The sequence below is a fragment of the Crinia signifera genome, chromosome 8 (genome assembly GCF_055691185.1).
Source record: "Crinia signifera chromosome 8, ASM5569118v1, whole genome shotgun sequence".
Lineage (NCBI taxonomy): Eukaryota > Metazoa > Chordata > Amphibia > Anura > Myobatrachidae > Crinia > Crinia signifera.
The window spans coordinates 48,769,636-48,783,256 of record NC_139224.1 but is presented as its reverse complement, the minus strand read 5'-3'; the positions used below and the strand labels follow the sequence as shown (position 1 = coordinate 48,783,256).

Sequence of the window (13,621 nt, the reverse complement as noted above, 5' to 3'; positions counted from 1 at the left end):
ATAATCTTCTGCATCCCAACTAATTTATTGAAAAAGATGCTGACTATAAAAAGGCGGCAATGAAAGCTCTCTGTATCCAATAGAAAGCTGACATTCAATTCATGGATTTCTACAGAAAACGTTTTAGGGCATTGGGCTTGACTATCATGTTATGGCGATGTTTTCACAATATCATGATGTTTTCCAATCTGTACATGAACAGATCCTAGTCTGCCATATTACACTCAGTGCCACACAGTTACACCTTGATTAACATGCTGCGACTTAATGGGCGTGGGGGCGGGATAACACTTTCTATTGTTTCGAAATATGTGGATGTGTTGACCCCATGTTCTGGGAGTAGCTAGGACAGTGGCTGTATGCTTAGAAGATACTTCACTTACCCCCAGCAGCGTGAATTCAATGGCCATCCTGAATAACCAGACAGATTTACAGATGACCAATGTTAATGGATAATCCGATGCCTCGTATTCATAGACAGCAGCGGGTCATAAAATAATGCAGTAGGGGATCTATCTACATTAGATGCTTACAGCTGCTTTTACATGTTCTAACAACACCACTACATACATATACATATTGGAAATGCCATTCCATGATAGTCGGAATCAGGCATGCACAGACCATAAATGGGGTAAGTCCAATTTATTTCTAGTTTCCCCCAATGGAGAAGTAAGAGTACTTTGAATCTCTGATGCCATTGAGGTAGCAATAGCCCCTACAGACCCAGCGGTGGCTTGAAGATGCTTTGGAAAGTGTGGGGACTGGGGATCTGCCAGGACTTGCAGATCTACTTGTCTGTGGTCATGGTGCTCCTTCTCCCATTAAAAAAGTCTATTGCATGGCTGCAGCCTCAAAGTGGACAATTATTGTGGACACTAGGGGAGGCAGTGGCCTGCTCTAGCATCCTTAATTACTGTCTACTGTGATTTTGTTTGGGATAGTTTTAATGGGAGCTGGAGCATTGGAAATAAAGACAAGAAGATCTGCAGGTCCCAGAAGCTTCAGACAAGTGGTGGCAGGTGAATGATGGGGGAGGAAACAAGCAGGTAAAATGAGGGGGTAGGTGCATCTGAACTTTTCTGGCAGAGGATGCCATGGAGTACACTGGATGCCACCCCTTTACATTCTTGTTCTTCCCCTTTCTTGCTTGTTACTTTATCTCATTCCTCTTTATACTCTCCTGTGGGGCTTTGTTCAACTCAACCAAAGTTATTCTAGCAGATATGAAGTTTCAAGGGGAGGAGGCACGAAACGAATCATATCTTGTATTAAAGTACCCAGTTTAATGCCTAGACAAAGTTTTGGATAATGCCCCTTAGAACCATTGTCAGTTTCACCTCTGACCATGCACCAATTATCGAGCAGCACAGATCAAAACAGCAGCCAGCTATACCAATCACCCTTCACCCATAGCAATCCTCATTCACAGAGCTATAATACATTAGTGCAACCTTATTCACAATTACATCACAGTATAGTGTCTCTTATTCAAATTACATGACACATCATGTCACTCATTCATGTTACGCCAATAGTACCCATTTACCTCTACACATTACACCCATCCCAGTCCAGCTACTGGCCACTGTCAAGGTGATCCAACCCTAAGCAAGTCCAACATCTAGTCAGGATCAACAGCCCTAGCGGTATTAGCAGATCCAATGGTGAGCCACTTTAAAATAAGGACATTAAAATGGTTCAACATTCAATGTAGACCCATTGTGAAAAAAATGACAATTAATTTAAACATTTAAACCAGACTGTTTGAATTGCAAAAAAAATTGGAGTGCAAAGGGTTAATTGCAAAGTTGTTAGCCTGCAAGGTTAGCAATTGGACACATTTGAGTAGTTTGCTGCTGAAATATATGACATACAGTACTGTATAATAAAAGCTGGTTTGTTTGATAATGGATAGTTTTAGCGTGCCGATGACATGTGTTGTTAGAAAGCACAGTAAGCCAATATAAGACAAACACATCCCACCAGCATTTAATACTAATGATCACTATACTGGAACACAGTTCTGTATTCCCAGGCAGAGCCTGTAAATCTTGTTAGCTTGGGGTTCAGTATTCTCCATGTGCTGTGTCAGCTGCCATGTTGCTGCTTACAGGTTACTCATAGGAGAGGCCACTGGGAACTGTCAGCCAAAGCTAGCTGATGGCTGACAGCTTCCATCGCTCTGATTTGCTAATAGTGTTAGGCAGGAAGCTGTCATCTACATAATGCACATTCAATTCTGCTGTATTTTTTTGCTCCATACTAATGTAGAGAACTTTATTTTCTATGAATAGTGAGTTACTCAGATTGTTTGGCCCAAGGGCATATTCATTGACCTGCTTTAGTTCTAATTTAATATACAGTATTACTTGTACTACTGCACCACCAAGCTACAATTCTTTCACACACTGGACCTTTTTCTGGTCGATGTGCTCCCATGCGAATTTACATGCGAGCGCAATGTTTCTCTTCTGTGCATGCGCATTTCTGCACATGTACATGTGCTGTGTGCGAGCGGCCATGGCAAATAGAGTGTTTGCCGGGTGCTCACACATAACAGTGGGGGCGGGGGGTGGGGCAGCGGGCCAGGGGATGTACTCATGGACAGGTAATGCCCCGATGACGCAGGTGCCGGGCAGCTGCCATCACCGGATGTCAGCTGCCCGCCCTGTCCTCGTACAGGACATACGCAAAGCGAAGGCACTTCAGAGTGTCTTAGTTTTGCGTGTATGCTCCACATCATTCGATGGTCGGTGACCAATCGAATGATGTGGTTCTCACCCCCTAGGCTGCGAATGGATGTTTATGCAATACATAATTTGCCGTGCGAAGGGGTGGGTGGCAATGTGAAGGGCTGGCTGGCTGGCTTAAAAAGTTAGCAGTGCTGTGAACTTCACTTGTGATCCCATTTGCATTAAAGTGATGCTGGAAATTGGAAGCAGAAGCACCAAAGGTCAGAGCAGCATAGGAGCCCCAATGACCAGCAATGAGCTCCAATAGTGGAGAAATACTCCAAAGAATACCAGAGGAGTCATTTGTCTGTTGACATCATAGCTGTCGACATTTTGTACCCAACCCACCATGCAGTATCTATTTAGATCATTTTGTAAGTAGCCAATTAAGCCAAGGAAGAATGGGGGCAATGCAACACTGATCGGATGGGGTGATCTGCGCATGCAAGTATTTGAGCATATGCAGACCCTCAGTGCGAAAGACGTTGGCACAGGAGGGGGGCAAGCTGGGGAGGACACTGGCCTGGAGCAGGGGAGGGCACAGTGTTTATGAGCATTACCATGAGAACACTGGGCGTTCCCCTAGGCCCTGGGAACGCAGGTGGTCTGATGCCTGCTCGTTTCAGGAGTCTGAAGTCACATGACATCAGCAACCGCCCCGTCTTTGGCGATCTGTGGAGGAAATAAAAGTCAGTTTATACTGGGTTTTATTTCCAAAGGCAGGAGAAATCATTTGATGGTTGGCAACCAGATTTCTCCTGTTAGCGGCCGCATGCGAAGGGATGCGTTAGCGATTTGGGCGCTGGGAGTGGGGGGGGCATGCAGCGTGGTGGTTTTAAGGTGCCCGCTATTCAGCAAATGTATGCTGACAACCTGAATCAGGCCTAGTGTTCCTTGCTCTACCCCGTTTGTGTGCTCACCATCTGCTAGATCCCTGGTCTGAAAATAACCTCAATAAAAATGAATTACTATGTAAGGCAACTGAGAGCCATATAGCGATTTCTTGAGAGAAAAGAACATGGAAATTGGACCTTTTTCCTATACAATAAATGTTTTGAACATGCCGTAGAGAGCGCACTTAATATAATTTCTGTGCTTGACAGAATGTTATTTGTAGCAACTGCCCAACCAACAAATGCAAGTTAATTTTATCCTTTCAAAAAGGATCCCTGGAATCTCTAAGTAGCCTTCAGAATAATAGCAATAAATTGCAAAAATAATCCTTTGTGGATTCTGGCTGTGTGAATGCATATGAGCGGCGGGGGCTTAGCGAAGCGGCAGTCATAATGCAGCTGATTTTAAATAAGTATTTTCATATCCAGCATTAAGGACACGGCTGAAGTTAGCTTCTTAGTCACTTCTTATTCATGCTCCAGCTACTTACACTGAAAAATCATTTTCTGGGAAAGAGTTGGATTTTCATATTTATGAGGATTCAGTGGTCAATTCAGGCCTGCTCATAGAGCAGCCAATTTGGCCCCTTTGTCAATAGTGGGGGTCTGCTCCTGGCCATAGGCACAAATGTGCATGTGCAAACCCCCGAAGCAAAAAAAGTGGTCATTTAAGGGTGGACACTCAGCGTATCAGGGGTGTGCCCACAAAAATGGTGGGCCGCCCAAAGAAATGCTGGCCAATCCCAAGGTAATGCAGCCGTTCCCTTGCCTGCTCGTTGTGGGGGCGGATGACATCACAGCATGACAATCCATCCCAATTTGACTGTACAGCCAAAAAGTAAGTCCTGGGCAAACTTCAGCTGTGAGCAGAGGATAAATCATTGAATGGTAAGTAACCATCGAAGGAGCGGGTGATGTAAGCGTTCACATTCACTCACAGCGTAGCAAGGGGATTCGGGTGATGCGGTGGTGTGCGCTCGCAGTGGCGGCGCTAACCTGTTCGCTAGGCTCCAAATACACACAGCCTAGTGTACAGGTCTGAGTCCCCCCCCCTCAGTTTTTATATTAAACACACTTGTATTTAGCTATTTTACTATTTTAACTAAGTACTGCTAGTTTCGTGAAGATACAGGTAAAACCATGTGTGATCTGCAATGTTATAGCAAAAATCCACATTGGGGTACCCCTTATGTAAAACTGTGTTGTATGTAGTCTTGCCCAACTAGGCTCATTGGATCCGTGGGCAAAGAGTCATTTTTATCAAAGTACAGTAAATATAACTAAGTACAGTAAATAATAGTAAGTAAAAATATTGACGTGGTAGTTATTCAAAATGTACATCATTTTGTACCACCTATTTTGCAATTGGAATCCACAGAGGTGGGTCTCTTAGATAAATCGAGCTTATGTTCAGTGGCAGCTGGGGCTCTGGGCTGCAGCACAACTACATAGCACAGGGTGGGAGCCAGTTGGCACATATAAACATACAGTACATGCAGAGATGGATGTAATAAATCTGTTGGGTGCAGGCCCCCAGGGATTGGCAGTGTTGTGGCAATCACAGCCATTGCTTCCCCCCTGGGATGCAGCATCCATCTTTAAAGTCCACCCCTAGACTTCAGTGGGGGAAAGGGGTAGGTTTGCCACATTGAAACGTGTTGAGCATACAGCTTGGTTTATATCATTGCCATATCCGGACTGATGTTACATCTAAGAAGGTCCCATCCAAGCTGTGTCCATTATACTGCCACCTTTTTGAGGACTCCTTGCCAAAACATTCATATTCAGACGGATCAATATTATCTATTGGGTAACAAAAATCAGTACTTGTTTCCTAGCACGGCGCCCACGATCTAGATTGTATGTGTCGGGCCGATATCGTAAGCATTGCATGCATCTCAATGGGTTTGTGCGGCATAAGATGCATGCGATGCGATCGACGCGATCGACGAGATTTTTACATTGGAATGTGAAATGGTCCCTGAGACCCAATTTTACATTGATTCCAATGTATAAAGCCCCCAAAACCCCAATTTTAATTGCTAACCCTGCCTCATGGGTGAAATGCCCCCCCCCCCATTGTTAACGCCACCCCCCGCAGCGAGCCCGCGAGGGGCGGCAGTATGCATCCTCTGACCTTTTCATACCCCCACTATCCACGTCGGCGTGGAGTTGATTTTATATAGTGTGGCGAGAGCAGCGAGCCACCGAGCCCCGCGAGGGGACGCGGAATACATGTGAAGTAGTCCACCGCGCTCGCCACGCTTCGGGTTGGTGTTGATGGATCTTTTATCTTATGGCATCTTATGGATCTTATGGATCTTATGCATCTTATGGATGCATAAGATCCATGGGTACTCCCGTTTTTCTTATGAGACCGCGTCCCCTCGCCATGCTTTGGGCACGGTGGCTCGCTGCGCTCGCCACACTATATAAAATCAACTCCATGCGTAGTTGGATAGTAGGGGTATTAAAAAATGGGGTGCATTTAACATGGGAGCCCAAATAATACATAACTACCGATCCATGAGATCCATAAGATTAGATCCATAAGATGCGATATTGTACATACAATTAAAAATCTTTTCAATTGTATGTGATCGCATAAGATTGTATGCCTTAATTAAGACATACAATCTTATGCAATGGGAGCCGTGCTAGGAAACAAGTACCAAAAAATCTTCCTGCTGGGATTTACAATGGATTAATCATATTGGATTTCCTGCACATATCTACCTCCACTGAAAATGTGCAATTGGAGTAACTATGAAATAGATTTTTCACTGAGCAGAACTGTATTAGTGTGTACACATGTCTATTGTTCTATTCATTTTTGCTTATATAGGAAAAATCATATTGAAATAAAATGGTTTTCAATGCCAATTCCATCCCAATGCACACACCCATTTAGCATATACCGAATAGAAAAATAGACTGTGCAGGCAATACTATGGGGCAGGGCCTGACTGGGACCAGGAATCGTGCAGTGCAGGTTGCAGCAGCCACAGGCAGTACTAGTAGAGATAAGTCAGAGGTTCTTAGGGTAGGGTAGTGGTAGGAATAAGGACTAGTAGCCAGTTATGGACAAAAAAACAAGCAGGACACTTACTAGTCTTGGCTTGCACTGTGGGTGGCACTGACACTGCAGGATGGACCTGACTACAGTCACCTCTGCTTAAATAGCACCGCCACCCCGCCATGGTGGCCTGCTGCAGATTCTCCTGCTCACCATGAATAATGATTTATGAGCCTGACAGTGACTCACGTCCCCCCAGCTCCCCCCTCAGGACTGTCACTGGATGGCATTGGCGGCACTGCAGCGTCTTAACATCAAAAGGCTAATGCCGGGCGGGGAGGCAGGCGCATAGTGATGGGCAGCGGGCTCAGGAGCCGCGTCATGATATGCAAATGACGCGGCGAGGTGCACAGCGACGGACAGGGAGGCAGCGGCCGGATGATGTCATTATGCTGCGGGGACATTTCAGCACAATATCGGCCCACAAGGCCATCGGCCCTTCTGGAATTTTCCAGAAGTGCCAGATGGCCAGACCGGCCCTGCTATGGGGTATATTCAATGCCAAAATAGCGAGGTATGACGGCGAGTAGAGCCTATTGCTCGCCATCATAGCCCACCCTCAGTATTCAACCAGCACCCTACAAGCGACGTTTCCACCTCGTCAGTTTCTAAAAGCAAGGTGGAAACAGCAAGTTAAAATGGCGAGGCTTGCAGCTATATGCGTTAGCAGCTAACCTCGCCATTGGGGGGAAATTGCAAGCCACGGCAATCCAGTCACTTGTTAGCTTGTATATGTCTTGTTCATCTTAAACAAATCAAATTGTCTGATTTGTTGCTTTGGGCTTTGTGTAATTTAACCTCTAAATGTAATGTTAGTACATTTGCCTAAGTAACTTTACACATCAAATATTATATAGTGTGAACATAATATATTATAAGTCATTTCAAATTCAAAATATTCCCCATTTATAAGAAGTGTTCCTTATTACAGTAAACCTGATAATTTTATGATACTCACAAAAATTGCTCTAATAACATTATTACATTATTGCAAAAGCTGAAAAAGAATTACTCTTTATGAACTGATGTTATACGAGTACATAAAAAAAAGAAATTGCTGTACTAGCAGCTTACCTCCCCCATTCTTCCCACAGAGATATGGGAATCTCCAGACATTTCCTAAACCAATAGCGTAACCAACACAGGACATAAGGAAGTCAAATCTTCCCTTCCAGTTATCTCTCTCTGGATCTTCTGTTCTTTTCTTTTGAACTTTAACGACCAAGGTCTTGGGCTTGTCATTTGTGATAGGAGCTTCACTGAGCTCGGTGGAAATTTGTCCATCTGCAACCTTAGTTCCATTTGTTGCCATGTCTCGCGGCTTGGAATGGCAGTGCCTGGTACCCAGACGAGAAATTTCAGCACCAGTCCACGTGGACAGCAGCTTCGCGGCTCCCTGTTACCTCACTAGGGTTACAAAGCTGTCTGCAGTGTCACTGCCCGTAGATGTCAAATCCACACCAGATTATTTGATTAGATATTGATCTGAAAAAAAGCATAAAAATATGTCAATATATACATTAGGACAACACCATGTGCACTTGTTTTGCATGGATTCAATTATAATTTCCTATTGTATTATAACACCAAAAGATTGTAATTGAATTGTAATGTTATATACAGTATTTAACATGAACAGAGGCTGTCAATTGACACTCCCCGGACCGGACGCTATAAGCTCCGGACCGCAGATTTTGGTGTCCGGGCCGGCGGTCCGGGGGTCTTGTCCTGGTCTGGTTTTACCCATACCCATTTTATTTTGTTTGGGAGGGGGGTTCATTGACAACATAGGGTAACGAAATGTGAAGAGGGATGAGATAAGCAGATCACAAAGATTTGCAAAAGGAGAAAAAACCACTGACAGTACCGCATACCTCCCAACTTCTCTGATGAAGAAATAGGGACACTCTAGGGAGCGTCCGAAAAGGGGGCGGGACGTACGCAAATGAGGGTGCGGCTTATGCTAATTAGTCGCGACCGCATTTTCATACGAGAATAGACGCTGTGCGCGTGCGCACAGCGTCTATTCTATTAGATTGGGGGGTCTCCCAACTGCCACCCCCCGCAGCGGGACAATGCCTGCCACGGGTGGGACAGCGGGACAGGACCCGAAAATCGGGATACAAAAGATATTTCTGGAAACTGGCACATTTACTCTTACGGCATCATGACCAAACTTTGCCTACTTTACATAAGAACACTCTTTTACAACTCAATTTTACCTCTTCAGTAGTAATTGATGACGCAATTCACCACTCATACGAGCATTTTGGTGCGTGCGCAGTGTGAAAACACACAATACATGCTCTGCAACAAACATAATTCCTCCATCAGCCCCATTGTCCTCAAGTCCAAAAATGTATGATTACATAGTTAGTTTATTGTGTCACAATGATTGATATGCAGGGGTAAATTTACTAAGATGGAAGATCTATTGAAGAAAGCAGCCAATCAAATTCTACTTATTTATTTAGAACCTTATAGAAGATAATAGATAGTCTGATTGGTTGCTATGGGCTACATCTCATCTTCACTAGAACTCCCATCTTAGTAAATTTACTCCTCACAGGTTTCATTATAATCTGAATTGTCAAACACATTCACAAGTGCTTAAATTAAAGTGTAGACTATATTCTTTAGTATTGTTTAATCTCAAATATACAAATCCACCATTTTGGCTTACTTAAGTCTATCACATTTTTGCATGTCAACATTCAATATAACTGCACAGAATATCATATTTTGGTTTCTATACCACCATTAGGTGTTTTGATTTTGAATTCGGATTTAGGACCTTATTCTGGTGGACACGCAATGATGCAAATTTTCCAGCGTTGCGTATGGACTAAATTCCGCCCGCAGTGCCAGATTCACCCCCCTCTTGCACCCGCGATCCACCCCGATTTGCATACTCATCTATTCACAGCCTTGGGTGCGGGGGAGCTATCATTTGATGGTTAGTGACCATCGAATGATTTCTCCAGCGCTTGCAGATTAGAGACACCTTTATGGTGTGTGAGAAGCAGGCAGGCAGCTGACATCCACTGCCCCCCTCACCCGTGTCACCAGGCGATTTGCATGGGAACACCCAGCGTTTTCATGGGAATGCTCATGAAACAATGTGCATTCCCATGGTCAGTGGTGTAACAATAGCACCGCAGACCATGCAATGGTGGGAAGGCACTGGCCAGGTGTGGGCGACTAGCTCCGGGGGTCTGCGGGAGTTATTGCTACGCTGCCACCTTTCGCCGCATCTGCTGCGCTGGGAGTGGACACGCAGATTTTCTAGCCTGGTCTGGCGCTCCTCCTGGCTGGCACCTTATGAAAAATATCCCTTACAAAATGGCTGCCCCCTCAAAGCAGACATTTTTTGAGGATGCTAGAGGAGGCTGCGGCCTAGAAATCTGTGGGTCCCAGGCCAGATGTGGCGGCAGGATATTGCAGATAGGTAAGGCTGGGCGGGGGTTTGTGTGTCTTTACTGGGGGGGGGGGAGCCAAACTGTTCCTGGCGGGGGTGGGAGTGATTTATTGTTATACCACTTCCTGTGGTCCGATCCCCCCTGCCACCTCCCCAAGCCCCCAACCCGCACTGCTAGGCACGAGCGGGATGGCGAACATGTGGTTCACCATGACTGCTTGCACCATGTGTCTGCACATGCACAGAAGTGCATCTGCGCATGCGTAGACGCAAGGCATCAGTCCCCAGTGCAAATTTTGAATAACCCCCTTAAAATCAGAATCTTGGGTTTTGGATTTCTTGAAAATGAATAAAAACAGCTAAAAAGGCTAATGACACGATTTGCGCTGAATCGCGTCATTGTAACACCGCCCCATGCTATTTATTGCAATCTGGGCATTGAATAGCGGAAGTGAGGCTTCAATGATGTACTCACCTGTCCACACCCAAGCACCATTCACCCATGTTAAAACCGTGCCCCTATTATACGGACCTGGCTGCACCCTCCCATATACGATGACTAGAAAGTCGGTATGCATGCAAATTGCACATGTCTAACATATAAAATTACATTTTGTGCTGATTACTGTATTGTAAATATGCAAATGCCACTAAACATAAACATGGAAATGTTATTCTAGTTGATATCTGTATTGCATTGGTATTTGTACACCTTTATATAACCAAGAGTAGTAATGTCAAGTCATACAGTACCTCCCAACTCTCCTATTTTTTGCGGGATGGTCCCTTTTTTTGGGACGGTCCCACACCCTGCCCATGGCCTGCAGTATCTGGTGGTGGTGGTGAGGGAGTTGCGAGTCTGAGCAGAGCAGCGGGAAATAGACGCTGTGCGTATTTACACAGCATCTATTCAGAGAAGCATAGAGGCTGGGGGCAAGGCCAGCAGCTTACACAGTGCTGACCATGCCACAGTAGTGATGAAACATGGGGGCAAGGCCTGTATCTGCGGCACTCCCTGTGAGACCACACCCCCTTTTACACAGTCCATGCCCTTTTTCAGGTCCCGCTCCATGGATGGATCATGTTTAAGTATTCTGATGCTCTCCTTCAATTTATCATGACTTTCAAGCAACACTCTGAGTACATTAAGACTTATTGATTCATAGCTACAAAAGCTGAAACAGGTATTCACATTATTGTTATTATTAGGTTTATATTCATACGTACTGCACACACCTGAGTGATGCAGACTGCCAGTCATAACTTTTTGTTACACTAGAAGAGTGACCCATGGGTTTACTTAAGCCGTCTGCCACAATACCTTCCAAGAGGCCAGGAAATCTCTCTCCTGCAATGGCAGCAACACACCTTTATTTGGTGCAATGAAGACTGTCCCCACTGTCACAGATCCGTAATGCACATATGCAGTGCTGATAGGATGCATGTGCAGTGTACCGATGCATTAGCCACTACTCTATCCATACCTTAATGAGGAACATTGTGTGCAAGCTTTGGGACATAGGGCATGGCCAGCAGCTCACAGAGTGCTGGCTATGCCCCCACTAGTGATGAAAACAGGGGATTGGTCTTCTGATTGAGGCTTGGTCTTGGTATTGGACACAACACCTTTTATAAAGTCCTTTTGGGGTGTGCACAGTGGGGCCACGCGTTGAAAAGATAGGCGATCAATACACAAATCAAAACACGCACGGTCAAAAATAGTTTTTTCCCCCAGCGGCAAATGGCCTAGAAATCCCCCCCCCCCCCCCCCCCTGGCAGCATCTTCTTTATTACAGGCATCTGCCATCTCCTGGTGGGGGACTTTGCTGACTTTGGAATTTGGCTGCGCTAAGTCCTTAATATCTTGTAATCAGGACGGCATGACTCTCATAATCTTCTGATGGCATAAACAACAGAGGTAATCTTATTGGGACAAATTCAGGGCCTACATTGCTCCATGAGTAGAGGTCGTAGCGATAGCGATTTGCAATTGATATCCAGAAAGCTGGATAACTCTAGTTACAGTAGATCACTGGTCAGGACCAATATTTTCACCAGAGAACACTGGCCCTGACAGATTGTTCAACACACAGCACTGACACATCGCTGTGCAGCAATGTGTGCGGAGTGATCTTTCTGAGTGATCTTAGTGGTCTAGCATCACTCAGCAAAATCTCCCATGTGTAGGCCCTTTCAGCTTAATACTTAGATGGGGCCCCTATTCTCTCTTCTCTTTATTTCTCTTCATGCTTTTATATATATTTCCATTGATTGTTAGCTCCACTCGGACAGACAGGGACTGATGCGAATTGTCAAATATTCTCTGTAAAACACTGCAAGATATGTATAGCTATAAAAAGAACACGTAATAAACTGGTAATAGTAATAAATCCCCATATTTTTTACGAGACTGGACCAGAAATCACATACAGAAAATTACACACTAGTCATCCTCCAGATATATGTTAGAAATCTAACAGTAGCTCACATACGATTGATGCCTTGTGCTCACAGCAAATGCCACACATACAGTTTTGCTCATGTGCTTAACGTGATAGCAGACATTTTCTTGTAGACACACAAAGAAACTGACAGCATATTAGCTGTATAAAAGACGAGCAGTGCCCATTTTTTCAGATAATATTGTACACAGATTAATTTTACCTTGAATAGACAATTATTCAGCTCATGTCTCATATGCCAACTAGATAGAAATATAAATGTGCTACGCATGACTGACTACATGAGCAATGGAAAGCCATCAGTGATAACGGAGGACATTTATCAATTGCTATGCTCCTTTGATGAGCTTGAGGCAGCCGCTTGTGTTACCATGGATGAGTTTGGCTTTAGCAAAAATATGTTTTAATTATTACCAGTTAGAGCAATCATCAAGTTTCCATGTGATAGGATAATGAAGGGGATCAACGTCAAGCTGCTGCCTTCTCCAAACCACCATAGAGGGAAGATGAGACATCTCCCAGTGCTGGACAGGGAATTTTGCTAAGAATTGGGGAGTGCTCACTGAGGCTCCATTAAAATGTGTGGCGTCACACACTACAGGTTCATTGCTCTGTCTCCTTTACTGGGTCAGGACACCAAAGGGCTTTTAAAGCATGCCTGGGCTTAGATAATCTGTACCCTACAACTCAGAGCCGAAACTAGACATTTTGGTGCCATGTGACATAACGAGCACTGATACCCCCACTCATATTTGAAATTGGAAGGAGCATGTACACACAAAAGTACCCCCAATTCAAATGAAGCCACATAATATGGTAACCTTATTCACATTGTGTCACAAAGTATAACCCCTTATTTGAAATTATGACTGCATACCAGTGTCTTGTGGTTGTGGTAGGCAGGTGAGGCAGCTATTGACTTCATTGCACAGCCAAACATCTCTTCAACAGTTATTGTTGAAATCACAGGTGATCACGATAATGAAATTGTTGTACAGATAATGGTTAAGGATATCAACAACTTAACATTCATAATG

At 44.5% G+C, this 13,621-nt stretch overlaps 1 protein-coding gene across 1 annotated transcript in view; it reads right to left on the bottom strand.

Moving 5' to 3' along the window:
* Positions 1-13,621, bottom strand: part of SLC6A1 (solute carrier family 6 member 1) — a 159,226-nt gene that overhangs the window by 72,192 nt on the left and 73,413 nt on the right. The window contains exon 2 of the mRNA XM_083156320.1: positions 7,779-8,189. Within this exon, the coding sequence (XP_083012446.1) occupies positions 7,779-8,016 (238 nt within the window). The 5' untranslated portion in view covers positions 8,017-8,189. The remainder of the gene's footprint in view (positions 1-7,778; positions 8,190-13,621) is intronic.